We start from the raw sequence: 27,866 nt of genomic DNA, 5'->3' as shown, positions 1-27,866 counted from the left end.
ATATAATTTAATATCCCCTATTATTGCTTCTATTGGTGTCCCTCGTATCCTGCTAATTTCTATTTCTTTCCACCTAGCATTATATGAGGGATTACACAAATTTAACAACATTTTGATTTGTGTTGCTTGGAAATAACTCTTTAGACATGGTAGTGCCAAGCCCCCCTTTTCTTTGGGTAACTGTATTGTTTTGAATTTTACCCTTGGCTTTCTGCCCTGCCAAATGTACCTTGAAATACATTTGTCCCATTCAGTAAATTCTCCACTTGAGATCTCTACTGGTACGTTTTGAAAAAGGTATAGCAAACGAGGGAGGATATTGATTTTAATTACCTCCACTCTTGATACTATTGTCATGAATGGAATTAAATTCCACCTTTCTATATCAACCTTTATTTTTGACATTAACAAATCATAATTTGCCTTTTTTAATTGACTCAGGTTTTTTGTCAGCTCTACCCCTAAATATTTTATTGAATCCTGATTCCAATTAATTCCATACAAATTTCTAATAGATTCCACGGGGCTATAATTGTAAGTAAGAACTTGTGTTTTTTGTACGTTTATTTTATATCCAGATAATCCAAACTCTTTAAATTCGGACATGAGTGCTGGTAAGGAAGTGTTTGGATGAGATAAATATATCAACACATCATATGCGAATAAAGCAATTTTTTTGAGTCCCTCCCACCATGTCTATCCCTTGAATATTCTTATTTTGTGCTATTGCCAAACTAAGGGGCTCCAGAAATATTGCAAATAATAAAGGGCTTGCCGAACAGCCCTGCCTACAACCTCTTTGTAGTTTAATATCATTAGATACCCCCCCATTCACTTTGATTTTAGCTGTTGGTGTAGAATACAAAGCTCTTATTGTTGTAATTAATGTTTCATGGAAGTTGAATTTTTGCAACACCCTGTATAAAAATTCCCACCTAACCGAATCAAATGCCTTCTCTGCATCCATCCCCATGATAATTGCCTCAAAGTCCCCATCATTTATATGCTGCATCACATGTAACGTTCGTCTAATATTATCTAGAGTTTGGCTTTCTTTAATAAACCCCGTTTGGTCCAACTGTATGATATCGGGCAGAATCTTCTCAAAGCGACGGGCCAAAATTGCTGTAAATATTCTGTAATCTTGATTGAGAACACTAATCGGTCTATAATTTGAACATTCCAGCTCATCCTTGCCTTCTTTTAGGATCACTGATACAATTGCCTCTCACCATGAGCATGGTATTTCCCCCTTTTGTAGCACCCAGTTAAATGTTTTTTGTAAAACTGGAATCAATAATTCTCTAAAAGCCTTGTACCATTCTGAGGTGTACCCGTCTGCCCCTGGGGATTTGTTTAATTTTAATATTGCTGCATCAATCTCTCGTTCTGTAATTTCTGATACAAGGCCCCGATTTTGCTCCTCTGTAACTTTAGGTAGATGTAGTTTATCTAAAAACTTGTCTATTTCTGTTATATTATCAGTTGTTGAGTTTGAGTATAAATTTGTATAATATGCTTCAAAACACTTTTGAATGTCCTTGGTTTTAAATTTTACTTCTTTAGTTTGAGGATTCCTAATTTTGTAGATGCTTCTTTTTGCCTCCTCTTTTTTAATTTGTAAGCCAATAATTTAGCTGATTTTCCACCAATTTCATAATATCTTTGTTTCGTAAATAACATTTTTTTTTGACATTAACAAATTTTTTTGTATTTCTTCAGAATAAATCTCATTTATTTGAGCCTTTTTCTTCTGCAATTCTTGATATAATTCACTGGTAGAATTTTGTTTGTGATCATGTTCCATTTTTTTTTTTAAATTCTGATTGCAATGTTTCTTTTGTTTTTGCCTTTTCAAAAAAGCTGTTTTGGCAATTATCTTCCCTCTTAACACAGCCTTGCAAGCATCCCAGAGGACAGGCGGGGACACCTCTCCATTATCATTTTCCTTCAAGTATCTTTGAATTTCTAGTTTTAGTTCTTCTTTTATTCCTCCTTTCAATACGTTGGCATTAAGCCTCCAAAGAGTTCTCTTTTTCTCAGGTGTCAAAAGCAGATTCACATAAACTGGGCAATGATCTGATAAATCCCTCACTCCGATTTCACAGTTCTCTATTCTATATCTATCCTTGCTATATATCATAAAATAATCAATTCTAGAGTAGTTATTGTGCAGAGAGGAATAAAATGTATAATCTTTGGTTGTGGGGTGTAATTCTCTCCAGACGACTATGATACCTACCTCTCCCATTAAATCTGTCATCTTTTTAGCTATCCCACTTTTTGGAGGGCCTCCCGTGGAGGTATCCCACTGTTGTTCCAACCTCTGGTTTAAATCTCCCCCTGCAACTAATATTCCCTCCCCTTCAGATGTCATTAAATCAAATAGTTTTCTATAAAATATCCAATCAGATCCGGGAGGAGCATATACGTTTAAAAAGCTGATTAATATCCCCTCTAGTCTCCCCTTCACTAAAACATATCTTCCCTCTTTATCACATATTACATACAATTTTTGAAATGGAATTCTGTCTGATATCAAAACAGCAACACCTCTCCTGTGACCCATTTTATATGATGAAGCATATACCTGTGCAAACCGGTTTCTTTTTAATTTGTCATGTTCTTTTTCTGACATATGTGTTTCTTGCAAAAATGCCACTCCCACTCCCTTTTTTCAATTTACTTAGAATTTTACCTCTTTTAATTGGGTTAAGTAGCCCATTTAAATTGTATGAAGATATTTTAATAAAATTATTTTGCAAAGCCACCTTTAATACTTCTAAGTTTATAGTTATTCCCCCTGCTACAGTAACAACAACACTGAACAAAGAACTTAATAACCTTAACTTGAACAAAGTTCACCTTTAAAATGAAAAATGAAGTTAAAGTAACTTCCAGAAATGGGGTCTCTTCATTGACCCCATTTGAGCCCCGAAAAGGCTCAGAGGGATAGCCTCTGGATTTACACCACCAGAGGGCCCCCTTGTCGTAGAGCCCAAACATGCCTCTGCTGGCAGCTCGAGAGAGCACAGTCCCGACTATGTCTTACTCTCCAGGAGATTTATCATAAACAATACTCCCCACCTTTATACTTTTAACCTGAATACACAAGTCACTCATCCTGTCTCCGAGGGGATCTCCTGAAAGCGTCCAGTTTCTTCATAAACTCTGGTCTTGCCTCCTCCTGACATTTTCCGCTCGGTGTTTGGCCCGCCCTCCAGGTTTGACGCTTCACTCTTTCAAACACATTTTCCACTGGTGTCACTACTGTCACCTTATACCCCCTCGCTGCCATATCCTTGGTCGCCTCCTCCGCTGTATTATAAATCCTCGTTCCTCCATCGTAAAATACCCGGAGTTTTGCAAGAAATGGCGTCTGAAAGTGTATTTTTCTTTCCTTGAGCACCCTTTTTGCCTCCGCATATTCTTTGCGCTGCCTCAGAACCTCTGGAGCATAATGGTGATCAATGATTATCTTCCTTCCCTCATACATGAACCCTTTCTTCTGCCATGCCGCCTTGATAATCGCCTCCTTGCACCTGTAACTTAGCAGCTTCACCACTATTGATCTCGGAGGGGCATTTTCTGGTGGCTTGGCAGCCACAGCGCGGTGAGCCCTCTTTGAGGAGACGCTCGACAAATGCGGTCATTGATGTAGCTCCGTTTTCAGCCTCCTCTTTCACATTATGGATCCTAATATTCTCACGTCTCAGCCTCCCGTCTTGGTCCGTCAGCCTCTCCATGACCTGCTTTTGCATCTCCAACAGCTTTTGAATGCGCTCCTCAGACTCCATTATGCGCTGCTCGGCTTCTTCAACACGCGCGTTCGTCATTACAATATCCTCTTTCAGCTCTTTGAATGAGTCTGTGTGTTCTCTCCTAAAGTCCTTTATCTCATGTAGCACTGTTTGTAGCTCGGTCATGTTTTCTTCCCCAAGCTCTTTATCCACTGGTTCACCCGCTGCTAGCTGCATGTTAGCTCCGGTCGTCTTTCAACTTGGTCAACGTCGGTTCTTGCGTTGCCTTCAATTTTCTTTGCTTTTCCCCTTGTCATAATATTGTTCCCCTTAGTAAAGTTTAACACTCGCCTTTTTCAAAAATTCGGAGAAGTAAGATCTTCAGGGGTTTTGGAACTTTTAGTCGGGGAGCTGTTTCTCTATGCAGCCGCCCTGTTCACTGCCCAACCAGAAGTCCGGTAATGTTTAGATTTCAACAGACATAAAATGGCTCTTTCACTCAAAGTAATAAGAAGCAGGCAGGTTGTTGTCTTCTCTGTAGACATGCTGTAATTTGTGGCCGTATGCGCTCACCTCTCTGTCTGACAGGCCATTTCCCACAGATAGAGTTGTCCATTTTCATATATTCTTCCAGGGAACACAATCTTTTATGCAGTGACAGCTAGTTAACCGGAGACGATGAGCCTGGTCTCATTTACCATAACTTTAATTCAGACAGACAGGGGAAGAGAGTGTGTGTGTGTGTGTGTGTGTGTGTGTGTGTGTGTGTGTGTGTGTGTGTGTGTGTGTGTGTGTGTGTGTGTGTGTGTGTGTGTGTGCGCGCGCGCCTCATAGAGCCACATTAACGCCTATTCAAAAGAAAATAACATGAGCATGAATGTAGACACTAAGATGGTAGATAACCAAAACTATTAATATTAAAACCTCAAACACTTTGCATAAACCAAAGTATTTACACCTCTCCTGTCTGGAAATACTGTCAGAAAGGTGATAAACCACACAGCTGCAGACCTTTCAGGGATCATAACTGTGCAGGGGTGGAATCTAATGGAAATTAACTCCGAAATACAAAACAGAGTTCAAGAAGCAGGAAACACCAGGGTATGCTTCAGCATTTAAAAAAAAAACAAACAAACAAAAAAAACCATCCACTTGATGGAGTGATTTGAAAGTGAATCAAAGTAAAAGTGGCTGAGTGAAAAATGTGGTACAGCACAGGATCCAGGAACGATCTGTCTTTAATGAAAATATGAGCCATGAAAGAAATGAAGCAGAAGTGGTGATCTGTGCAGACCTGGTTTATTTTTCCACATATACTGGCTAAGGAGGGTACATCAACACTGGCCTAGACAACACTGCAGTTGAAAAATGAAAGCTTTCTGCCAAGAATAAGTAGAGGACATGGTATTTATGGATTCTCCCGCCAATCCTGCAAAATTTAGCACCATGAATTTGGACATTTAATTTTCCTGGTCTTTAAGAAAAACAGAGCATCTGATAATATCTGTTAGACAATTAGTTCTCATTCGTCACCTTGATGCAACATTGGTGTTGCACATTAATTATGATAACATTGTGTTTGAACGAGTACAGTGGTTCCCAAACTGGTACTCAAGTGCCAACTAACCTAGTGGCGGCTCGTGAAAAATTTTGCAAGAGGGGCAATTTTTCTGATAATGATTAAGGGACCCATTCAGTAAATACATTAAGCAAGACAATTGTATCAGTTTGTTGTTAGCTGAATACCTCATACAGGAAAATGGTAGCATACATCAAAAATATTTCTCTTAAGTGACCCCACAATAAATTAACCCACTTATTCACACTCGGAGCAACTAGGGATTAAGGACATTGCCCAATGGGCCTTAGTGATTTTCAGATGGAAAAGTGCTATAGAGATTTGTGTGTGTGTAATATTCTCCAAAAAAAAAAAAAAGAGAATCTGCATAATTTCTGTTACATATGTCACAGAGGTGTGAAACAAGCTGTGACATAAATTCACCTTAAATCAGGAGAACATCTGTGAAAACACTCACAGAATTGTGGGACTTTGCAGATGTTATGTACAAGGTGATTTTGCACAATATGACCCCTTTAATACAACTAATTACCTTACTGGCTCCAAGTGCATTTCATTTTTAAATATGTTCGTTGAACATTAATGAATCAAACCTTTTAAAACTGTTTTAAGCCTGTTGGAGCTCCGTGTGGCTGTTAATCAATGATCGTTGAAGCCAAACACGTTGACATCGATGCCCGCATTTGAGATACGAGGTCTATTAGAAAAGTATCTGACCTTATTATTTTTTAAAAAACCATATGGATTTGAATCACGTGTGATTACATCAGCCAAGCTTGAACCTTCGTGGGCATGTGAGAATTTTTTCACGCCTGTCGGTGACATCATTCGCCTGTGAGCACGCCTTGTGGGAGGAGTGATCCAGCCCCCTCGTAGGAATTCCTTTGTCTGAGAAGTTGCTGAGAGACTGGCGCTGTGATTCATCAAAATTTTTTCAGAAACTGTGAGGCATATCTGAGTGGACACCATTTGACAAATTAAGCTGGTTTTCGGTGAACATTTTAATGGCTGATGAGAGATTTTGGATTGTTTCTATCGCTGTAAGGACTTCCCATGGAGCGGGACGTCACACAGCACTCCGAGGTGACGTCATCATCCTGTTTCAAGCTGAAAACCTCCAAATTTAAGCCTCTGTTGACCCAGGATGTCATGAGAGAACAGAGAACTTTCAGAAGAGGTCGGAATCAGCAGTTTATCCGGACATTCCACTGTTAAAGGAGATTTTTTTAATGAAAGACGTGCGGATGGATTGGCGCGTTGGCTCGCAGTCGGCGCGGCGCGCCCGCCACAGGAGAAACACCTCCGTTGGAAGCCTTAAGAACAAGTTGGAACATGCCCTGCTGCTAAACAATTTCTCAGATACTCACTCAACTGAAAGCCACCAAAAGCCGCCTGGGTTTTACAAATGGTTATCAACACGGAGGTGTTTTTCCTGTGGTGGGCGAGCCGCGTCCGCACGTCTTTCATTAAAAAAATCTCCTTTAACAGTGGAATGTCCGGATAAACTGCTGATTCCGACCTCTTCTGAAAGTTCTCTGTTCTCTCATGACGTCCTGGGTCAACAGAGGCTTAAATTTGGAGGTTTTCAGCTTGAAACAGGATGACGACGTCACCTCGGAGTGCTGTGTGACGTCCCGCTCCATGGGAAGTCCTTACAGCGATAGAAACAATCCAAAATCTCTCATCAGCCGTTAAAATTTTCACCGAAAACCAGCTTAATTTCTCGAATGGTATCCACTCGGATATGCCTCACAGTTTCTGAAAAAATTTTGATGAAGCACAGCGCCAGTCTCTCAGCAACTTCTCAGACAATGAAAATCCGACGAGGGGGCTGGACCACTCCTCCCACAAGGCGTGCTCACAGGCAAATGACGTCACCGACAGGCATGGAAAAACTCACGCATGCGCACGAAGGTTCAAGCTTGGCTGACGTTAAAACATATGAATCAAATCCATATACAACCCCTGGCAAAAATTATGGAATCACCGGCCTCGGAGGATGTTCATTCAGTTGTTTAATTTTGTAGAAAAAAAGCAGATCACAGACATGACACAAAACTAAAGTCATTTCAAATGGCAACTTTCTGGCTTTAAGAAACACTATAAGAAATCAGGAAAAATAATTGCGGCAGTCAGTAACGGTTACTTTTTTAGACCAAGCAGAGGGAAAAAAAAATATGGAATCACTCAATTCTGAGGAATAAATTATGGAATCACCCTGTAAATTTTCATCCCCCAAACTAACACCTGCATCAAATCAGATCTGCTCGTTAGTCTGCATCTAAAAAGGAGTGATCACACCTTGGAGAGCTGTTGCACCAAGTGGACTGACATGAATCATGGCTCCAACATGAGAGATGTCAATTGAAACAAAGGAGAGGATTATCAAACTCTTAAAAGAGGGTAAATCATCACGCAATGTTGCAAAACATGTTGGTTGTTCACAGTCAGCTGTGTCTAAACTCTGGACCAAATACAAACAACATGGGAAGGTTGTTAAAGGCAAACATACTGGTAGACCAAGGAAGACATCAAAGTGTCAAGACAGAAAACTTAAAGCAATATGTCTCAAAAATTGAAAATGCACAACAAAACAAATGAGGAACGAATGGGAGGAAACTGGAGTCAACGTCTGTGACCGAACTGTAAGAAACCGCCTAAAGGAAATGGGATTTACATACAGAGAAGCTAAACAAAAGCCATCATTAACACCTACACAGAAAAAAAACAAGGTTACAATGGGCTAAGGAAAAGCAATCGTGGACTGTGGATGACTGGATGAAAGTCATATTCAGCAATGAATCTCGAATCTGCATTGGGCAAGGTGATGATGCTGGAACTTTTGTTTGGTGCCGTTCCAATGAGATTTATGAAGATGACTGCCTGAAGAAAACATGTAAATTTCCACAGTCATTGATGATATGGGGCTGCATGTCAGGTAATGGCACTGGGGAGATGGCTGTCGTTACATCATCAATAAATGCACAAGTTTACGTTGATATTTTGGACAATTTTCTTATCCCATCAATTGAAAGGATGTTTAGGGATGATGAAATCATTTTTCAAGATGATAATGCATCTTGCCATAGAGCAAAAACTGTGAAAACATTCCTTGCAAAAAGACACATAGGGTCAATGTCATGGCCTGCAAATAGTCCGGATCTTAATCCAATTGAAAATCTTTGGTGGAAGTTGAAGAAAATGGTCCATGACAAGGCTCCAACCTGCAAAGCTGATCTGGCAACAGCAATCACAGAAAGTTGGAGCCAAATTGATTAAGAGTACTGTTTGTCACTCATTAAGTCCATGCCTCAGAGACTGCAAGCTGTTATAAAAGCCAGAGGTGGTGCAACAAAATACTAGTGATGTGTTGGAGCGTTCTTTTGTTTTTCATGATTCCATAATTTTTTCCTCAGAATTGAGTGATTCCATATTTTTTTCCCTCTGCTTGGTCTAAAAAAGTAACAGTTACTGACTACCACAATTTTTTTTCCTGATTTCTTCTAGTGTTTCTTAAAGCCAGAAAGTTATCATTTGAAATGACTTTAGTTTTGTGTCATGTCTGTGATCTGCTTTTTTTCTACAAAATTAAACAACTGAATGAACATCCTCCGAGGCCAGTGATTCCATAATTTTTTGCCAGGGGTTGTAGTTTTTAAAAAAAATAAAATGGTTGGTTTCTTTTCTAATAGACCTCGTAAATGACAGCCCCTTGCACACCGGACCTGCGTAGAGTTGCATTATGCTGTGTATGTATGTATGGGGGGCGGGGAGGGAGCTTTGGCCTGCCTCTTCTTCTTCTCTGGTTTTCACCTGCCTCTTCTTCTTCTGTGATTTTGAAGCTTCACTGCCAGCAAAGTTCAGCAGAGTCCAGTGGGATAAATAAAATCTAGCAATGCAGTTATGTACTAATAAAAACCTAAAGGATTTTTCACTGGACTGGCGTAGGGTATCGTACGATTACCGAGGCTTGGCGTACAGTAAAGCAGTGTTACACAGACTTGCATACAGTTGCGGAGTGTTGCATAGACTTGTGTGGAGCACTCCGTCCAGTGCTCTACGCCAAATGGAAATATTAAACGTTAAATTTTTTTGCGTCCATTTCATGGACCCCCTAGCGTCCCTCGGCATATCGCCACGTAAGCTTGGCATAGTCAGTACGTCACATTACGCAACTCTATGTTGGCCCCCTGTGAAAGGGGCTTTAACTTAGATATGAAAAGTATTTAATGTCTACTTTTACACGTGTGCCTCCATGTCTCCAACGCAGGAGGAAACGCTAACGAGGCTGTTTTAACGACATAAACTAACTTGTGTGCTGTGGCCGCTCTGATCACATGATTTTCTTGCAGCTATTTAAAAACATTAAATACGTCTGACTTGGTGCTGTTACTTAAACCGTGCAAAAAACTTGTCCAAAGGCAACACTTCAAAACACTTTATCTAGTGCTATCAATCGCGATAAAAGAAAAAAAAAGAATTTGTCATAGGTGCCGTGATTAATTAATGTAAATGAACGTGTTATTTTGTCAGTACTAACCAGGTCCTGCAGAAGCTAAGCAGTGCAGTGCAGGGCCTGGTTAGTACTTGGATGGGACACCTCTTTGCAACACTAGCAGCTGTGTGTGTTTCTCCAGGTAACACTGGAGTTGCGTCAGGAAGGCATCTGGGGTAAAACCTGTGCCAAATATCAATGCGGATCTGACTGTATCCGCTGTGGCGACCCCGAACACAAAAACGGGAGCAGCCGAATGGACAACCAACCATTCTGTCAGTGAAAAAAAACCCTGCCTGTCTCGTTGGTAAATCCACCTTACTAAGCTTTGAGTCTGAGCTTCTCAGGGTTTTGGAACACAGCATTGATGGACTCTACAGCCCGCGTTTTCACAGTTGCGTATGATTTAAACAAATAACATGGTGTGCACACCCGGAACCCATAGAGATCATACTGAAAGCTCAGTGTTGTGAAAAATATTGATTTTACATGTGAGTCTGTCAGATATGTGTGGAGAGATTTTCAACCTGACTGAAATCACACCAGAATGGGGGGGGGGGAAGGACCTGACTGGACATTGTAATTCAGAGGAAGATCAAATGGTCTGGAATCACTGCAACAAGGGTGAACTCAGAAAAAAAAAAAAAAAAAAAAATCTCTCCTTTTCCCATTTGGCAGTGTGCCGCACAAATTTCCCCTTTGAACAAGCCGCCCCTGACCTCGCCTATATATTTAAAAATTTAACCTGTACTCCCCCTGCTCTGCCACAAACTAATTACCACATTCAGGTGTGCAACCAATCAAGCACTAACAAACACCTGAATGAGATCATCAGCTTGTGGTAGAGCAGGGAGAGATGGAAAAGGTGTAATTTAATGCAATACAGGTTTCTTTTTTAACCATTATTTAACCAGGTTAGTCCCACTGAGATCAAGGCCCATTTTGCAAGGGACACCTGGACAATTATAAAGTTTCCAATTCACATAACCTGCATGTCTTTAAATGTGGGAAGAAACTGGAACACCTGGAGGAAACCCACGCAAACACGGGGAGAACTCCACACAGAAAGGCCATATGTGGGAATGGAACCCATGACCTTCTAGTTGTGAAGCAACAGTGTTAACCCCTCAGAATGTAATGTACACAGTGTACTCGTCAACCCTTTAATGTATGCTGATGATCTGGTTGTGTTTTCTCCATCTGTGAATAATCTTCAGATGCTCCTACAAGCTTATGAGAAATTTGCTGTGAACAATGATGCCACATTCAATTCTGAGAAAAGTGCTGTGATGTTATTTTTCTTAAAGAAAAATTCTTCAAGGCCAAAATTTTAAATGTGTGATGAGTTTGTACATGAGGTACACAGGATGAGGTATCTTGGTCACATTGTGTGTCCAGCCCATTGCAGGGGCGGCACAGATACAGAGACGTGTAACCTGTGTGTCTTTGGAAGGAGAAGGAAGCTGAAGCACTCGTGCCACCTGTCAAACAAATGCCCCTTATAAGGGGGGGGGGGGGGGGGGGGGGGGGGGATACAAGTTGCACACTTTTTCTGTTATTTCAGCTCTTTAATTTGGGATTTTGTCCATTGTTGTAATGTACTTCTTATTATTGCCATTTATTTTTATTCCTGGAGTTTATTTTATTTAGCGCTTTAGGGTTAAGTGGTTAGTACACTTTGTTTCAGTGCTGAAGGGTCCCGGTTCAAACCCCACCCCTGCTAGATTTCTCCACGTAATGTGGAGCTGCATCAGGAAGGGCATCCGGTGAAAAACCTGTGCCAATTCAACATGGAGATCCACCTCGGATTTGCTGTGGCGACCCGAGTGCAAACAAGGGAGTAGCCGAAGGGACTTACTATTTTATTTTGTGCTTTGATTGAATGGAGTAAATGCAGTAAAACCCCATATAACTAGTTATTATTATAATTATTATTATTAACAGCACATACATGATTTTTTCAGAATATGGACTGCATTAGAGTAGAAATCACAGGACATCTCAAACTAGAAAAAATAAAATAAAATAAAATCAGAAAATACACAAGCCCAAGTACAATGTAAATTGTATTTTAGCAATTCCAACAGAAATACTTTAATTCTAATTCTTTTAATTTCAATTCACCACACATCAGAATTACTGACACGAACTCTTGCATGGATATTTGCACAAAAGGATATAAAAAGCAAAAACCCAAATGTTGCATGTTCATATGGCCAGTCAAACTAGTCGGAACACTAATGTGGATGTGGATCTGACTGCACCATGCAGGGAATCTGGACAGGTGTCTTCTCCAGTACTCTGCCACTGAAGGTTTGACTGACGTGGAAAAACTTCATGCTGCCTCATTACATTCACTCTCAGTGCACACTGTTCAGCGTGCCAAACCAAAACCAGGATGCCTCTCAAACAGTGATGGAAGCTGACCTTTGTCTGCCTCTCTTCAAACAATGTGGCCTTTAAGGTGCTCCTGATGCTGCATAATTCATTGATGGTGCCCTTCACATCAGTTGCTGAAGCTATGAATCCAAACCTCGACCCATCTGACAGCCCAGAGGCAGACAGACAGATGCGCGGAGAGCACGTAGAATGAATTAAAACATCACTGAGGCAGGTAGCTGGTTTTGTACTGCAATGCTATACGCCTCTACATTTCCATATTCAACTGTTTTTACACTGCCTGATAAGCCAAAATAGTAAATAATGGAATAATCTCTCTGGCATAACCTTTTCAACCCAAACCCTTCCAATACACAATATCAAGGTTCTGTTAAAAAACATCAGATAGTTTTCCTTTCATGCAACATCAATAATCCTCATTTCTAGAACAATCAGTGTGTCTCAGAGGTTAAGAAAAGCTAAAGGTGTGGGTGTCAGGGCTACATGCTACATACAGTTAGTTCCAAATTAAGAGTGTAACATTTCACAGATACAAAGTGAAAACCAATTTTAAAGCAAACGAGCATCTGGTGGTTGGTGGTAGAGTAAATCTACCCATCTGGACTTTTCGTTTGTTTAACAATTAATTGACAGATACATACATACATACATATACAGAAGAGGCATTTTACGTCTAAGGCACATCAGCTGCTCTTCTATTGAAGGTGATCTGCAATGAGCAATTATTAAGTTGAGTGTGGCAGATATTTGGGGTGATATTTGTGGGTTACTCAGTATTTGTAGATGCCATTTTAAATGGACTGATGCTTGGTTGTGTTGTGTTCTGGGAGTTTGTTCCTGATGTTGACTATGCAGTGGGAAAATAATTGCTTAAGGGTTTCGTAGATGTGGGGTACCTTGGCTAGTCTGAGAGGTTGACCACTTATATAGCAGATAAACAGGATGGGACCTAGTACCCTTCTGTGTGCTATGCCACAAAGCAGTGCTGCTTACCCTGTTATTTAGAAAGCTGTGTATCCACTTAATCATAGCAGTTGAGAACAGGAAGGTTATGCTAACAAGCTTCTTCTATACTGCACTTTCTGTGACTGTAAGTTGTGCTGCCCCCAGTAGCAAACAAACGCAGGTAGATGCAGTACAAATGTGCAACTCGGTAGCAAAAACTCATAGAAGTTCCCTTGTCTTTCATGAAATATGTAGCTGAAGATCAGCAATGCCGGCAGCATGGTGGCTTAGTGGTTAGCACTGTTGCCTCACAGCAAGAAGGTCGGGATTGATTCCCATGTGAGTGTCTGTTTGTGTTCCCTCTGGGTGCTCCGCCTTCCTCCCACATCCAAAAACATGCAGTTTAGGTGGACTGGAAACTTTAAATTGTCCATAGTTGTGTGTGTGGGTGTGAATGTGTCTGTCAATATGTGACCCTGCGACAGATTGGCATCCTGCTCAGGGTGTACCCTTCCTCATGCTCTATGACTGCTGGGAGAGGCTCCAGCCCCCATTGACTTTTAATTGGAGTAAACGGCACTTACTCCAAAGCCAGGCCAAAATGGCACTTTTGGCTTATTTAATTGATCAAACTGTATCAGAATAAAAAGTAGAGTTTCTGAATCATACTGTGAAGATAGTGGTGGATATATGTGTTGAAGCAGCGTAAAGCAGTTTGTGTTTCTCGCAAGACCCAAGACTCTCATTCAAAGGACACCGGCTCGGGGAGGAATTCTCCCCCAAAACAAATCATTTACAGATTACATGGTAAAAAACGTTGTATAGTTCCCCTTTAAAGTCTAAAATCTATTCAGCAATCACCAATCTAAGTGTTGTACACCTTCTGGATGGAAGATAATGTTAAAAAATAGTGACATTTTAGCTACAGTATTCCAGAAATCATATGGGAGACTCAGGCCTCAATTTGATGCAATTTCTTGTCTGAAAATCCTTCTCCATTCCACTCCAACATGAAACTTGGACAGTTGGTAAAAGACCAATGTTGCACTATGGACAATTTCTCCAATCACAGCCACAGACGACTTCTTCAGAGTCGGCTGGGTGTCTTTGGTGGCTTTCCTCACTTGTCTTGTTGTACAGTAACATTTTTTGAGAGCTGCCTCTGACAGAGTTACCATACCGTGCTGTACTGTTTGTATTTCATCATTATGAAGGTAAATGAATTCCAAGACGTATTCACTGACTTGGAAATGTTCATACATACAAAAGTGGTTGTAAAAATGATGACCCATAGCAAAAATAATTATTCTGAATACTGAGTGACTGTGTAAAAAAAATAGCTGTAATTCCTAAACAATAAAAACAATTTGTTAAACCCCTTGAAAGTTGACATTACATGTACACCTTGACTGTTTAATTTCAACTTTGCTGTGGTGGCGTACATAGGCAAGATTTCAAAAAGGATGCCACTGTCCAAAGATGATGCACATCTAATTGTGTGTGTGTGTGGAGTAAAAAGCTGTGAAGAAAGGAGCATGCCAAGCACCATCAAGTCTCTGTGGGGTATCCGTGTGCAACTGAGCCTCACAGTCCATCTGGCCAGTGGCCATCCCTCTGCTGGGCCTCTTTGTGTCTGAGGGAGGATCTGGGTTTAATGCGTCATACAGATGAGCGCAGGAAGCACCAGTTTTCCCTTCTGGCACAAAAGCCAATCAATAAGAAGCATTTTCATCATCTCACACCCCATGCTTTGTGAGAGACCTCGTGTCTGCAGGGCTTCCTCCATCTCTTCACAATCCCTCCATCCAAAATCCAGTCACTCTCAGATGCATATCTTTAGCCTTCAGCCCAGCGGCCAAACAGCAGCCGCACTCCACTTCATCTCTATCCGAATCCTTTCACACTCTCATCTGTGTAATTTTCAACATTAATAATTCAGTTCCTTCCAGCCTATGAATATAAATCCATTACTATGTCTGCCCTCATACACCCGGCTTCAATTAAGAGATTGGGACAAAATTAAATGCTGGGATGGCAGATAGGGCGATTAAAAGATTCATGAGACCACACATCATTTAAAATATTGATATTATCCCACAATCACCTGCACAGATACATGCCACATACAGCATGATTTCATGACCACTTTAATCTTCCCGTCTCGTATCAGGTAGGATTCACTTTTGCTGACAGGTCAGTAAAACCAGATGAGTATGCGTAGGGATTTTAGGCCTTGCTGAGTAACTGGTGGGATTATTGCATTTCTGCTCATTTTAGGTGTTTGCATTCCATTTCTGCTGGCTGCCATGGTGATTTAATTACAGTGTGCAGTTAAATATTCACAAATATCTAACAAGTCCATAAGAATCCATTCAAGCTTATGGCATGAGACCATGAAACATCCACACAACAACAACAACAACAAATGGGGTCACAAGACCCCAAAGTCCTTTGAACAAAGATTAATTTTGACAAAATATGGGGAAATTGGCATTAATGCTGCAAGGTCAATGAAAACCTTTGTGTTGGGAGACACTGGTTCAACAAATCTACATGCAAAATCAAGGAAAGTTTTTTTTTTTTCTGACTAGTTTTTCAGCTACAAATTGAGGTGTGCAAAATGTCTTTGGGCCTGGGGGCACCTTAGAACGATTCAAGGCCAATGACTTTGGTTCTTTTGTTTGCTTGTTCTTTGTCTGTAGCCAGACAAAAATTAGAAATTAGTGAAGAAGCTACTCAACAGTTTTTCTGCAATAAATTGAGAAGTGTGGAAAAATTACATTTTTGGCTCCTTTGAGGGGCCGGGGATTTAATAAGGCACTTACCATGACCAGACAGTCACCTAAGAGATGTCTGTTCCACATTTCAGAAAAAATTAATTGAAAATATTTTGAGAAACCAGCAGATGGTGATTTTTAACCATTAAAGGGGGGGGGGGGGGGGGGGCGGCATGGGAGCCTTTAGAAGGATTCAATGTAAATGAAAATCTTTGTGGAGGTAGATATCAAGGAATCTATTGTATGTGCACAATTATAGAGAAGGTTTTTCAGTAATAAAATGAAAAGTGTGAAAAATGACATTTTTTGGCTCATCTGCACTCTAAAAACTGTCACTGTGTTCTACTCAATTTTTTATTAAACATTTTTACACTTAAAAATATTGAGCAAATTAAAAAGCTGTGAAATCATTTAAATATACTTGATGATCTTGGTAAATCTAAGTAAAAATATTAAATAATTAGTCCTTTCCAAATATTCCAAATGAAATTTACCAAACAAATTAAGTGTATTTCAAAAGCTAGAATTTGTTAAGCAAATGATAATTTGTTTCAATGTAATAAACTCAAATAATAAATGTAAAGTTAAGATAAAATTAACTGTAAAAGGTTTTAGGCATTTCATTTGGTATATGCAACTCAAACAATCAACTGAATGAGTTTCAAAGATTTCATTAAGTCAGTATAGCTGCTTCTTACCGTGATATATACAAAGACACTGAATTACTTTTTAGAGAGTGTGTGTGTGTGTGGGGGGGGGGGGGGGGGGGGGACAATAATAATTGTCTTGCCAAGAGGCAGGCTCCCAAAGATTCTTTATGCAAAATTAGATAAAATATTATCTAACAATTTTTCTGCAATAAATCAGTGTGAAAAATGACTTCTTTTTTTTTGTTCAGTCAGAAATTACAACTTATCACCAGATAGTCGCCCCAAGGACCAATTTTCTCCAAATTTCAGAAAAGTTCAAATGGTTTTTCAGAAAATCATAGGATGGTGCACCACGCATCGCGTACTGCGCATTGTGTATGAATCTTGTTGACATTAGTCCTGTGGGCCTTCGTCCAAAGGACTAAAAATAAGTTTCTTGATTTTACTTATTAAAATGCAACATTACACCACAGCGCTTGGGGATGCTGAAGTGTTACAAACTTGATTCTGTGGCACTCAACAGTTGTGAGTGTTCTCACTAGTTGCTGAATCATCTGCACAGACTTAAACAAGTCTTCTTTAATTTGAAGATTATATTATGTGGAAGTTATGACACATCCCCTCCAGCAGCTTTGATCTCATCAGAAATCCATTGGGAGTGACAAGAATGGTACAATGCTTTTAGAATCTGTTAGTCATGTAAATGACGGATCAGGTTGTCCTCTGCAGGCAGAACATTCTTAGCATAACTAGCATACCTGTAGTGATGCAAGATCAGTGATGTGCTCAATTAAAATGCCTGAAACTTTGTTACAGATTTTCTTGTCAAGGGATGAGGGAAGAGACAGCACGATTACTCAAGGTTTAAAAGAATTAAAGATCTTTGTCTGTCTCATTGTCTACAAAAGGAACACAGGATTTTTCCGGATGATCAACATGAACTGTGTCCCTGCTGCGGAGTCTAATCAGAGGAGGAGAAATTAATGGGGTGCATGAGACAATGTGATTCTGTTGCTCTCCTTATTCAGATAAAATCTCTCCTGCTGCTGTTTGAGCGGCAACAACAGAATAACATGGGTGCAATTGTTTTATTCAAATCTGACTTTTATGAGGAATGTGTATTAACAGATACAGTGCCCTCCAAAAATATTGGAACACTTGGTATTTCACACATTTTAACTTCTTTATGCCATTTAAAATACAAAAATAAATAAATGAAAAATAAAAATTTCTAAAACTATACTCAACAAAAATATAAACGCAACACTTTTGGTTTTGCTCCCATTTTGTATGAGATGAACTCAAAGATCTAAAACTTTTTCCACATACACAATATCACCATTTCTCTCAAATATTGTTCACAAACCAGTCTAAATCTGTGATAGTGAGCACTTCTCCTTTGCTGAGATAATCCATCCCACCTCACAGGTGTGCCATACCAAGATGCTGATTAGACACCATGATTAGTGCACAGGTGTGCCTTAGACTGCCCACAATAAAAGGCCACTCTGAAAGGTGCAGTTTTATCACACAGCACAATGCCACAGATGTCGCAAGATTTGAGGGAGCGTGCAGTTGGCATGCTGACAGCAGGAATGTCAACCAGAGCTGTTGCTCGTGTATTGAATGTTCATGTCTCTACCATAAGCCGTCTCCAAAGGCGTTTCAGAGAATTTGGCAGTACATCCAACCAGCCTCACAACCGCAGACCACGTGTAACCACACCAGCCCAGGACCTCCACATCCAGCATGTTCACCTCCAAGATAGTCTGAGACCAGCCACTCGGACAGCTGCTGGAACAATCGGTTTGCATAACCAAAGAATTTCTGCACAAACTGTCAGAAACCGTCTCAGGGAAGCTCATCTGCATGCTCGTCGTCCTCATCGGGGTCTCGACCTGACTCCAGTTCATCGTCGTAAACAACTTGAGTGGGCAAATGCTCACATTCGCTGGCGTTTGGCATGTTGGAGAGGTGTTCTCTTCACAGATGATGCGAAGGAGATGTGTTGCACTGCATGAGGCAAATGGTGGTCACACCAGATACTGACTGGTATCCCCCCCCAATAAAACAAAACTGCACCTTTCAGAGTGGCCTTTTATTGTGGGCAGTCTAAGGCACACCTGTGCACTAATCATGGTGTCTAATCAGCATCTTGGTATGGCACACCTGTGAGGTGGGATGGATTATCTCAGCAAAGGAGAAGTGCTCACTATCACAGATTTCGACTGGTTTGTGAACAATATTTGAGGGAAATGGTGATATTGTGTATGTGGAAAAAGTTTTAGATCTTTGAGTTCATCTCATACAAAATGGGAGCAAAACCAAAAGTGTTGCGTTTATATCTTCCTGAAACTCAAACTGAAAACAAATCTCTACAATTTGATACAAATTAATTAAAAAGATAAAAGCCAAGATGTTGGGTTGCATAAGTAATGGGCTCCTTTGGTATAATACCTGTAAATAATCAGTTTTATTGCCAGTTTTCTTCAGACAAGTCAGGAGACGGATACATGAACATTTCCAAGTCACTGAATATGTCTTGGACTTTATTTACATCAATTATGAAGAAACACAAACAGTATGGCACTCTATGGTAAAACTGTAAAACAATTCTTAAAAACTGAGTGACTCTACAAGAAGGACAAGAGTGAAGAAAGCCACCAAGAAACCCAGACAGCCTAGAAGAAGTTATAGGCTTCTGTGACTGTGACTGGAGAAATTGTGCATAGTGCATGTTTTGCATTTTGTATCACCAGATATACCGCTTCATTATGAAGCATTTCTTAAAAAGAAGACCTGAAAGTTCAGCTTAAATTTACCAGAAGGTACATCTGAGATGCAAGCCTAGATTTGATGTTTTGGTGAAAGAAAGTCCTCCTCTATACCGCTTCATGATGAAGCGGTATAGAGAACTGTCTACTCCACACAGATTTACCATAGAGTGCCATACTGTTTGTATTTATTCATAATTGATGTAAATAAAGTCCAAGACATATTCATTGACTTGGAAATGTTCATGTATTCATCCCCTGACTTGTCTGAAGAGAACTGGCAATAAAACTGCTTATTTAAAAGGTATCATACCAAACCGTTCTATTACTTATGCCACCCATCATCTTGGCTTTTATATTTTCAATTAATTTATATCATGTTGTAGAGATTTGCTTTCAGTTTTAGTTTAAGGAAGATAATTTAAATTTTTTTTATTTTTTGTATTATTTGGATTTAAAATTCCATAAACAAATTCAAATATGTGAAATACCAAGTGTTCCAATACTTTTGGAGGGCACTGTATATCTATCTGATGATTTTTTTTTATTATGGTTATGTAAAATAAATTTGAATTCAGTGATCAGAATGCTTCCTTCCTGAATGATTTTCGTTCAGCTTCCAGCTCGTCATGTAAAGGAGAGTGAAGGTGTTAATGTTAGCTCATGCAGCTGACGCCTCAAAGGTCAACAGCAAGAAGACAGCCTGAGTTTGGCTGTGTGGTTACACGTCAAAATCCACCAAAGTTTAACTCAGGGCAGAATATATTTGGGGATGATTTGAGCAAGTATCTTGCTTGAGCCATTCCACATTCACTGCAAATGACATTCAAATTAATTGAAATATACACTGAAAATATGATACCAAGATGTCGCTCTGACTGGCTCCTGATATGAACAAAGATGTTGGGTAGTTCAGCTGTGATGTAGTATGAACTATATATCTGTGATGCAAACAAAAATGATGAACCATTCTGATACCTACAGTGTAAGCATTTTTACAGCATGAAGTCATACTTCTATTTTCACAACACATATTTGTTACCGTCAGTGGATCCTGTTCAGCTGTTTCACATTAAACCACTCCACAGGGACAGACATTGACTTACAGTGTTTGTAATGTTAAATATAACGCAATGCTAAAATACCGTCTTAAATACAATTTGTAAATGTTCAAATCACATCATCATTTGTTCATGTTGTGCAAATCAATGAATATTTGTAGATCTCCCTCTGTGCATTTGCAGTTATTAATGAGACAAATTTAACTCCATAGGAAGTTAGCTTTGAGTTGGTGAAAGTTAGGGTGCAAGCTAACACCTACAAAATGTCTTGTAAATGACTCCAGAGCTGTTATCAGGTTAAAAAACAGCCTTTTCAGTTTTAGAAGTGTTTATTTCTCCCTAGCTTTTACAAAAAATACCAGAAACAAAGCTGTTATCATGCAGCTACACCAGGAAGTGACATCACCATGCTAACCTTTGCAAAATGTCTTGTAAATCACTTCAGAGGTGTTATTAGGTTCCAAAAACAGTGTTTACAGTTTTAGAAGTGTAGATTTGTCGCTATCTTTTAAATAATATATGAGAAACATGTATATAAAGACACAAAACAAAGCGGTACTGAAGAGACCAGTGACTGATGTCATGGTGCAGCTCTACTCTGACTGGCTGTCACCTGCGTCACTCAAAAACAAAACAGATCAGATTGAAACAGAATGTGACTTTTTAGCTTCTTAAAATACCTCTTAAAATACATCAAGGTTAGCCATCTTTGAACTTGTTCAAGGTCTGTGTCCTACAAATTTTCCCTGTGAATTTCTTGAGTCTGGCAGTAATAGGACTGGACTTATGCTGAGCACAGACAGATGGACAGATGGACGGACGGATGAAAAGCCTTTGCAATACCCAACAGCCATATTTGATAGCCTCACGTAAAAATCATATTGCTGACTTTACAGTTGCACTTAACATTGAACAAACAAACAAAAAGTTTTAATTATAAATACAAATAAAAGTGTATTTGTGCAGAAATGTAAAACATTCAGCAACAGAGCGAAAATTATGACACAATCATGTTATTGCACTGATGGAATTAATGCTGTGGAAATGTACATTACACTGAATTTACAAAGGGATCCATTCCAGTAAAAGTGAATATGCCCCCTTTCATTTGTAGAAACTGTTTATGATCTCAGCCACCAGCTGAGACTTTGCATTATTCAGTGCTCAGTGTGTGACTGTTCTTCTGTGTATACACTGAAATAAACACAGTTTAAAGAGGCTTCAAGCATCAGGCATTTCAGGAACTGACTCAGACTGATTTTACTTCTTGAACGAAAATTATTGTTGCCACCTGCTCAACATTCCTTGTACAAAGCTGAAATGTTTCTGCAGTGCTGATTGATATGTGATGTGGCATGAGGGGTTTTCCACCCCCCAACACACACACACACACACACACACACACACACACACACACACACACACACACACACACACACACACACACACACACACACACACACACACACACACACACACACACACACACACACACACACACACACGATGCCAGAACCGCATCTGTGACTCACCAGGAATATCCTCTCCAGCTGGTCCTGGATGTCCTTCATCCCAGGAAAGGCAGCCACTCCTTGGATCATTTCAATGAAGATGCAGCCCACTCCCCTAAAAAGAGACAGACAGCATGATTAGGCCTCCCGTTCAACACCACATCAATGAAGTGTTATTTAAAAAACGACATTTCTGTGTTTGTTCTGACATCTTTTCCAGACACGCTGTCGATATATTTTTCTTTTCTGTATATTATCATCAATACAAAAGCTGAAACAGCCCTTCAGACTGAGCAGTGACATCTAAATAATGTTTATCTGCCAGAAAACAATAATCCATAGTCCTAATTAAACTCTCACACCTCACATGAAACACACAAACCAAAACAACATATCAGAAGGTATAGATTCCTCTCAAAGAGCAGGCAGACTGGAAATGTCATTTGGAATCAGAAAACGTTTAAATCAGAGCAGAGCTGTTACACTGAGGAGGTTATCGGGTCCGGATGAGGGTGTGTGTGTGTGTGTGTGAGCAGGCGCACAGCTTCAGAGCTCATTTATCACAGGGGTGTTCTTTCCTGACACATTCACTTTCTGGCTCAGTGGGCCCTCTGTCTCTGAGCAGAAACACACACAAGTCCATGGAAAAGAGACACAACCTGAACTCTAACAGTCAAAATGAATACATCTTGTTTTAACATTCCTGAGGTCAGCTGTGAGTCAAAGTCCTAAACCAACAGGTTCAGCAGAGCACAGACAAAAGTGATCTATTAATAATATATATAGCATTAATAATATATTGCATATTAATATGAACAACAACAATAAGAAGAGTAATAACACGTGCATAGTACCTTTCATACAAGGACTATAGTCCAGAGTGCTTTACATCAAAATACGTCATGTCAACACAAAAATATCAGGAAAACATTTTAAATCTTAGAAAGGAGAGAAAAAATGTCAAAAGAAAACAAATGATCTAAAAAAAAGAACAATCATAAGTGATGAAGGGGGCCGGGGGGGGAATTGTGGTTATAAGTTTGACTATTACAAGAGCACACCATTAAATTCCCAGAAAGTAGTTTTACGCACAGTACCCTCCAAAAGTATTTGGTCCCTTTTAATTAATTTTTTTAACTACCGTATTTTCCGGACTATAAGTCGCACCGGAGTATAAGTCGCACCAGCCACTTTATCCATTATAAAGAAAAATAAACCATAAATAAGTCACACCGGAGTATAAGTCGCACCAGCCACTTTATCATTATAAAGAAAAATAAACCATAAATAAGTTGCACTGGACTATAAGTCCCATCGACATACAGGTATGTTAACTTAACATGAAAAGTTCAGATGATAATATTGTGACGGCTACCGTTTTCAGATGCATATTTCACCAGTCGTAACTTACAATCTGCAGAGTATGATTTTCTTTTTGGTGGCATTTTTTCGGGCCTTCTCCGTTGTCTTGTTAAGTTATCAGTAACGTTGAAATTTTTATTTTTCTATGGTAGTCAGAAGTCGCAGGAACAGTCACACAAGCCTTGAGTGCCCTCTCGTGAGCTGCCTTTACCTACAGATATGTTTGTATTTTGCGGACCACATTGCGAGCCGAACCATGCAGCACCTACCTGCGCAGCTCATAACCACCCAGCGTTGTCGATCCAGCTCCTTCCAAGTGCAGACGCTAATCCTCCGCCGTCGCTCAGTGCTCCCATGCAGCTCTCAGCGTCAACTCTGCTCACACTGATATCCAAGGGTTGAAGCTGTTTTGTTAGCCGTCCCGGAATAAACACCATGTTCGTCTGCTTCAAACACTATTCACAATCTTCGACGCCAGCTCCTTCCAAGTGCACACACTAATCCTCCGCCGTCACTCACCCGGTGCTCCCACGCAGCTCTCAGCGTCAACTTAAACACTCTGCTCACACTGATATCCAAGGGTTGAAGCTGTTTTGTTCGCCATGCCGGAATAACAGCAAGCACCGTATTCGTCAGCTTCACACGCTGTGGGTGAGGTGAGGAATACGCGCCCAACGTTCTGTTCTCTGATTGGTTATCGCGACCAGCGTGACTTATAGGACGGCCGCCATACTACAGTGTCCATGATGCATTGCATTTCCTTTTCTGGTGGCCATTTTAAAACATAGATCGACTCTGTCACGTAAAATTGTTTTGTTACAGTAAATTAATTGAGATCCTACCGGTATATTTTTCATTTATAAGTCGCACCGGAGTATAGGTCGCACCCCCGGCCAAAACATGTAAAAAAGTGCGACTTATAGTCCGGAAAATACGGTATTTTATATTGAGTTGTAGAGATCTGCTTCGAGTTTGAGTTTAAGGAAGATCATTTACCAAATTATTATATCAAGAAGTTGGATTTAGTTTTTGTATTTGAAATGGCATAAACAAAATAAAATGTGTGAAATACCAAGGGGTTGAATACTTTTGGAGGGCGCTGTATCGCCTGCTCCGACTGGACGAAGCACTTCAGGTCTGCAATCTACCCAAATAAAAATAAATGTCAAAAATTAAAGGGCGAAAACACGACCAAGACCACTGAGTAAACATAACCATAACATGGTAGATGGACTGCATTTATATAGCGCTTTTCCATCTGCATCAGACGCTCAAAGCGCTTTACAACAATGCTTCACATTTACCCCGATGTCAAGGTGCTGCCATGCAAGGCGCTCACTACACACCAGGAACAACTAGGGGATTAAGGACCTTGCCCAAGGGCCCGGTCAGGCTGGGATTTGAACTGAGGATCCTCTGGTCTCAAGCCCAACACTTAACCACTTGACCATCACCTCCCCTAAAGGCATCAGTCAGCGATTAAATATAAAATTTTAAATTTTGGCAACAGTCCCATCTTAAATTGACAGAACCCGGTTCCGTTCAGTTTTTAGCCCTGCTGTAATTACCCTGAGAAACGAGTTGACGCTGCTGTTCTGTTTGTTTCTGCTTCCTCGTTATAATTATATTATATTATATTTATAATACTATGAACAGGCTTTTATTGTTTTTTTTATCATGGTTTGGGCTCCCCTGGGCGTATGAGACATTTCATTTCATTCATTCTTTTTTTTTTTCTTTTTTTTACTTTTGAGCACCTTGCTACCTGTTAAGCAGAGGGGTGGGGGTACTGTGCTTTGGGGCTGTGGCAGTGATTGGTGCAGGAAACACTGGATGGATGCAAATGTTATACAGTCAGACAGAAGCTGACTTTTACTAAAGGTCAATGAGCCAAAGAATACCTCAAAATTCATCATTATTTCAACAAATACAAGCTGGACCTTTTAGAAATGATCATTACACTTCACTGGAAATCTAAAACAGGCTACAAGTCCTTCAGTCTGTAATGGCCCAGTCACACGGCACATGACAATTTCTGAATGAAGGGAAAAAAATAAAGTCACAATTCGTTGAGACAAGCTGGACGACAGAGCTTTATCACCGAACAGCCTGCGACTCAGGAGTGCAAAAGGGACGAAAGAGAAAGGAAACGAAACCAAAGCTAACGTTGATCTCGATGCTTTAAACGAAACGTGCTTGGAGCCACAGCTGGACCAGTGTGTGTCTGCATCTCTGAGTTCCAGGACTCGGTGCTGGGATGGAGCTCATAGCGCAGAGTCCTGGAGAAACTGCAAACAGAAGCTGTGGAGATCTGTGCACACGTCAGTGGACCCACCTGCTTTGGTTCCTTATCCAGAACCAAAGCAGGTTCTGGATAAGGACCAGCGTCAGCATCACTTGTGGCAGCGTCACTCCAACAGCGATAGATGGCTCAGAGGCGGTTCATCCAGGCCCGCGGTATCAGCGGAGGTGGTTCATCCAGGCCCGCGGTGTCGGCGGAGGTGGTTCGTCCGGACCCGCGGCATCGGCGGAGGCGGTTCATCCAGGCCTGCGGCGTTGGTGGGGGTGATACATCCAGGCCCGCGGTGTTGGCTATATCCGAGGCTAACGGCGGCTACATCCGCGGCTAGCAGCGGCTACATTCAGGCCTGTGGTATCGGCGGAGGTGGCTCGTCCGGGCCCGCGGCATCGGCAGTTCATCGAGGCCCGTGGCATTGGCGGAGGTGGTTCATCCAGGCCCGCAGCATCAGTGGAGGCGGTTCATCCAGGTCTGCGGCATCAGTGTAGGCGGTTCATCTAGGCCCGCGGCATCAGTGTAGGCGGTTCATCCAGGCCCGCGGCATCAGTGAGGGCGATATATTCAGGCCCGCGGCATCAGTGAGGGCGATATATTCAGGCCCGCGGCATCGGCTACATCTGAGGCTAGCAGCGGCTACATCCGTGGCTAGCGTCGGCTACATCCGGGGCTGGCGGCGGCGGCAACATCTGAGACTGGAGGCGATTACATCTGAGGCTGCCTATGGCTACATCTGTGGCTAGCGGTAGCTACGACCGTGGCTGGGGGCGGATGTGAACGAGGTTGGCAACGGAGAGGGTTGGTGTACGACTACCGGACCTGTGGTGGTGGAGGCTACTGGTGAGAATTGTTTTTGTAATCAATAGTGGCCATACTGAGCCACGATAGTCAGCATGGCACCATCCAGGAAAACAGATAAACTCCTATAAGATATAGAGGAGATAAAGACCTCATTAAACCGTATATCAAAAGACATGTCTAATTTAGACAAACTGATGGTGGAGATTAAAGAATTCCAAAATCTGGTTAAAGAGAAGGACAAGATCATTAAGAAACTTGAGCAACGTGTAGATGAACTTGAACAATTCACTAGAAAAGATGATGTTATAATATCTGGACTAGAAACAAAACATCGGACATATGCAAGGGTGGTGGATTCTGGTGGAGCTAGTGGGGAGAATGCACCACCTGAAAAACGACAATCATTGGAACAACAAGTTACAAACTTTTTATATCAAAAAGGTGCTGTCATCCATCAAGACACGATATCAGACTGTTATACTATTCCAACTAAAGATAGAAAAAATAAACTATCTAACATTGTTATATGATTTACAAGCAGAAAATATAAAAATGAGTTATTAAGACAGGCAAAGAATTTGAAAGGAACGAGTTGTTGTGTGGGCCGCCAGAAGAGGAGGTACTGCTGGCCCACCACCAGAGGGCGCCCTGCCTGAAGTGCGGGCTTCAGGCACGAGAGGGCGCTGCCGCCACGGACACAACCGGGAGTGACAGCTGTCACACATCAACTCATGACAGCTGTCACCTATCTTCATTTCATCACTCCATAAAAGCCGGATGTCATCTCCACCTCGCTGCCAAGATATGATCTACCTGTGAAGGTAATTCTCTGCTAAACTGAAAACACTGACTAATAGTCTGAACTTCTTTGCAGCCGTTTTCCTGTAAGTGTTACCTTATCTGTGGGATTGGCGTTTGGTGTGATCAGCGACGGCTTCGCTTCACACCCCAACCAGATAAGTGGTTAGACAGGAGCTGCACGTGTGTGTGATTAGAGGTGCAGGTGACTTTCCACCTTCTGACTGTTTTTGTTACTGGGTGTGCACACACCCACATCTCACTGTTTGTGCTCCTCGCCAGCAGTACCAGATCCGACAGTCGGGGACGGTGATCACCTGGGAATTCGGGACTTGGCGGCTCCAGTATTCTCCGGGTTCTGTGGCGGTGGAAATCGTGTGGTTCCGGCTCTTCTCAGGACAGACGTCTCCTATCCTCGAGCCTGCCCACACATCACCTTGGTGTATTGACTGCTGTCAGATTCTGTGATTGTCTGTATCATCGTTGTGCACATTCACAACATTACATTGTTACCTTTTGGCTCATCTATTGACCGTTCATTTGCGCCCCCTGTTGTGGGTCCGTGTCACTACACTTTCCCCAACACGAGTGTCTATATAAATGAGCATCTAATGAAAAAAAATGCAGATATTGCTAGGGAAGCAAGACTACTAAGAAAACAGAAACATATTGTTGCT

The 27,866-nt window shown here is 41.0% G+C and overlaps 1 protein-coding gene across 3 annotated transcripts in view; it reads right to left on the bottom strand.

Annotated features, from left to right (window-relative positions):
- cdk14 (cyclin-dependent kinase 14) overlaps positions 1-27,866 on the bottom strand; it is a 715,009-nt gene that overhangs the window by 281,400 nt on the left and 405,743 nt on the right. For all 3 annotated transcript variants that reach the window (XM_034173976.1, XM_034173975.1, XM_034173977.1), the window contains one exon: positions 21,954-22,047. In XM_034173976.1, the coding sequence (XP_034029867.1) occupies positions 21,954-22,047 (94 nt within the window). The remainder of the gene's footprint in view (positions 1-21,953; positions 22,048-27,866) is intronic.

The sequence above is a fragment of the Thalassophryne amazonica genome, chromosome 7 (genome assembly GCF_902500255.1).
Source record: "Thalassophryne amazonica chromosome 7, fThaAma1.1, whole genome shotgun sequence".
In the NCBI taxonomy this organism is placed as follows: Eukaryota; Metazoa; Chordata; class Actinopteri; order Batrachoidiformes; family Batrachoididae; genus Thalassophryne; species Thalassophryne amazonica.
This window is presented reverse-complemented; position numbering and strand designations above follow the sequence as displayed.